General features: G+C 35.0%; 1 protein-coding gene across 1 annotated transcript; it reads left to right on the top strand.

Annotated features, from left to right (window-relative positions):
- Positions 1-629: 629 nt before the first annotated feature.
- Positions 630-2,025, top strand: LOC111378739 (the record flags this gene model as incomplete). The annotated part of the gene is made up of 4 exons (XM_023001973.1): positions 630-866; positions 962-1,109; positions 1,359-1,739; positions 1,921-2,025. Coding segments are annotated over 4 exons (871 nt in total), but the record flags the coding sequence as incomplete, so codon positions are not given.
- Between the last annotated feature and the right edge of the window lie 86 nt (positions 2,026-2,111).

The following is a 2,111-nucleotide window of genomic DNA, read 5'->3' as shown; positions in this document are numbered from 1 at the left end:
AAATCACTAAATTGCATTAAGATAAATCACTAGAATTCTCACAATCTAAAGTTCTGGGCTTAGCTTTCATGGTAGTTGCTGAAAAAACACTAGAAGTGATGCTCACTTTGATTTTTTAGACTTAGAAAGTTAGACATGAACTTCTTATTTAAGTTGTATGTTCACAGTCTAGTATTGACTATTGAGCACTAAACTAAGCAAAAATGAAGGGACAAAAGTTGAAAACAAAAATGACACTCAGAATTAGAATTACCTTCTCATAATAGGTCAACTGTGTCTTCTAGCACCCTTCAAACTTGTGGACAAATATATTTGGAGTAATTAGACAACAATTTAATAGAATTGGATCGTTGTGATAATGTATTAGTGAAACATAAAGAATTTCTCCAGAATGCTATAAATGGAACAAAAACATGAAATTAAATGTACAGTATGGTTCCAGTAAGAAACTTGTTGACATTAGGTTTCAATCCCCGTGTTTGATGATGAGTAATTTATGTGAATTTATGTTTACGAAATTGTATTTGCGAATTGTGATTTATGATGAGTAATTTATGATTTGATGAGGGAATATGATATTAGGAATGATTATTGATTTGAGAATTTACGTTTAGGATGACATTTTGCAGATTATGGAACGATTTTTTCAACCAAAACGAAAGTCCATACCCAATTCTTCTACTTCTAGTTGTGGATCTAGTCCCGCCACTGATTCTAGTCGAGCACAAGAGTTATTGAATAACACAAAGAAGTCTCGGGCTCAATTTAATGTGGATGATCTTGTATCTGATCCAGGGATACGCCCCCTATCGAATCATATGATCCTAATATTAGAGATGTTGTTAGGATGGCATACTTGGAGAAGGGTCATTGTTAACCATATGAACATGATTTTCCAAGAAGACCGATAGGGAATGATAATAGATGTTTTCGAAAAGAATGATTCTCCGAATTTCATTAGTTGGAATACAGTATAGAAAAGGATGCTGCGCATTGTTTGCATTGCTACCTGTTCAAACTTGATAGAGGGGGTCAAGGGGGTGGACGTATATTTACTAAGACCGGCTTTAGGGATTGGAAGCACAAAAAGACATTGAAAGATCATGTCGGTCTCTTTGATAGTTCTCATAATTAAGCTTTTGCAAAGTGTACATACTTGATGAATCAAAAGCAAAGTATCTCTTACGTTATTTCTAGCCAAAGTAGTAGTCAACAACAAGGTTATAGGACCAGGTTGACTGTGGTGCTAGATTGTACTAGACTTCTCTTGATGCAAAGATTGTCATTTCGTGGTCATGATGAATCAAAATAGTCTCTTAATAGAGGAAATCTAACTAAGTTATTAAACTGGTATGCAGCTTGTTGTAAGGAAATTAAAGAAGTATTATTTAGTAATGCTCCTGGAAATGACCAAATGACTTCACCAACCATCCAAAATGATTTGATTAATTGTTGGGCCGTAGAGACGACAAGGGCTATTATCAATGAGATTGGTGATTTTTTGTTTTCAATTTTAGTTGATGAGGCTTGTGATAATTCTGTGAAAGAACAAATGGCAGTTGTTTTAAGGTTTGTTGATAAAAGTGGGCAAGTGAAGGAGCGTTTTTTGGGTATATCCCATTTCACTGATACTTGTGCCCAATCACTGAAGGATGCTATTGATGCAATATTTTCTACACACGGGTTGAGTATATCTAGTCTAAGAGGTCAATGCTATGATGGAGCAAGTAATATGTCAGGTGAGTTCAATGGGTTGAAAGCTTTAATTCTTAGAGAGAGCCAACATGCTATGTATGTTCATTGCTTCGCTCACCAGCTTTAGTTGACAATTGTATCTGTGGCACGTAGGAATTGTATGGTTGGTGATTTTTTGGATGTACTTGCTATTATTGTGAATTTGGTTGGTGCATAAACGTATAGATGCTCTTCGAATAAATTATCAAGCTAATATTCTGGAGAAGCTTAATACTGGAAAACTTACTGGTGGAAGTGGTCAGTTTCAAGAAATGAGTTTGGCACGCCCAGGTAATACTAGATGGGGCTCACATTTATTGACAGTTACTCGTTTCATTAATATGTTTAATGCTATTATAGATGTTCTTGAGAATATA

This window comes from Olea europaea, unplaced genomic scaffold, assembly GCF_002742605.1.
Source record: "Olea europaea var. sylvestris unplaced genomic scaffold, O_europaea_v1 scaffold18653, whole genome shotgun sequence".
Taxonomy (NCBI): Eukaryota; Viridiplantae; Streptophyta; class Magnoliopsida; order Lamiales; family Oleaceae; genus Olea; species Olea europaea.
Note: the sequence above shows the minus strand (reverse complement) of the source record. Positions and strands in the feature narration are given on the sequence as shown.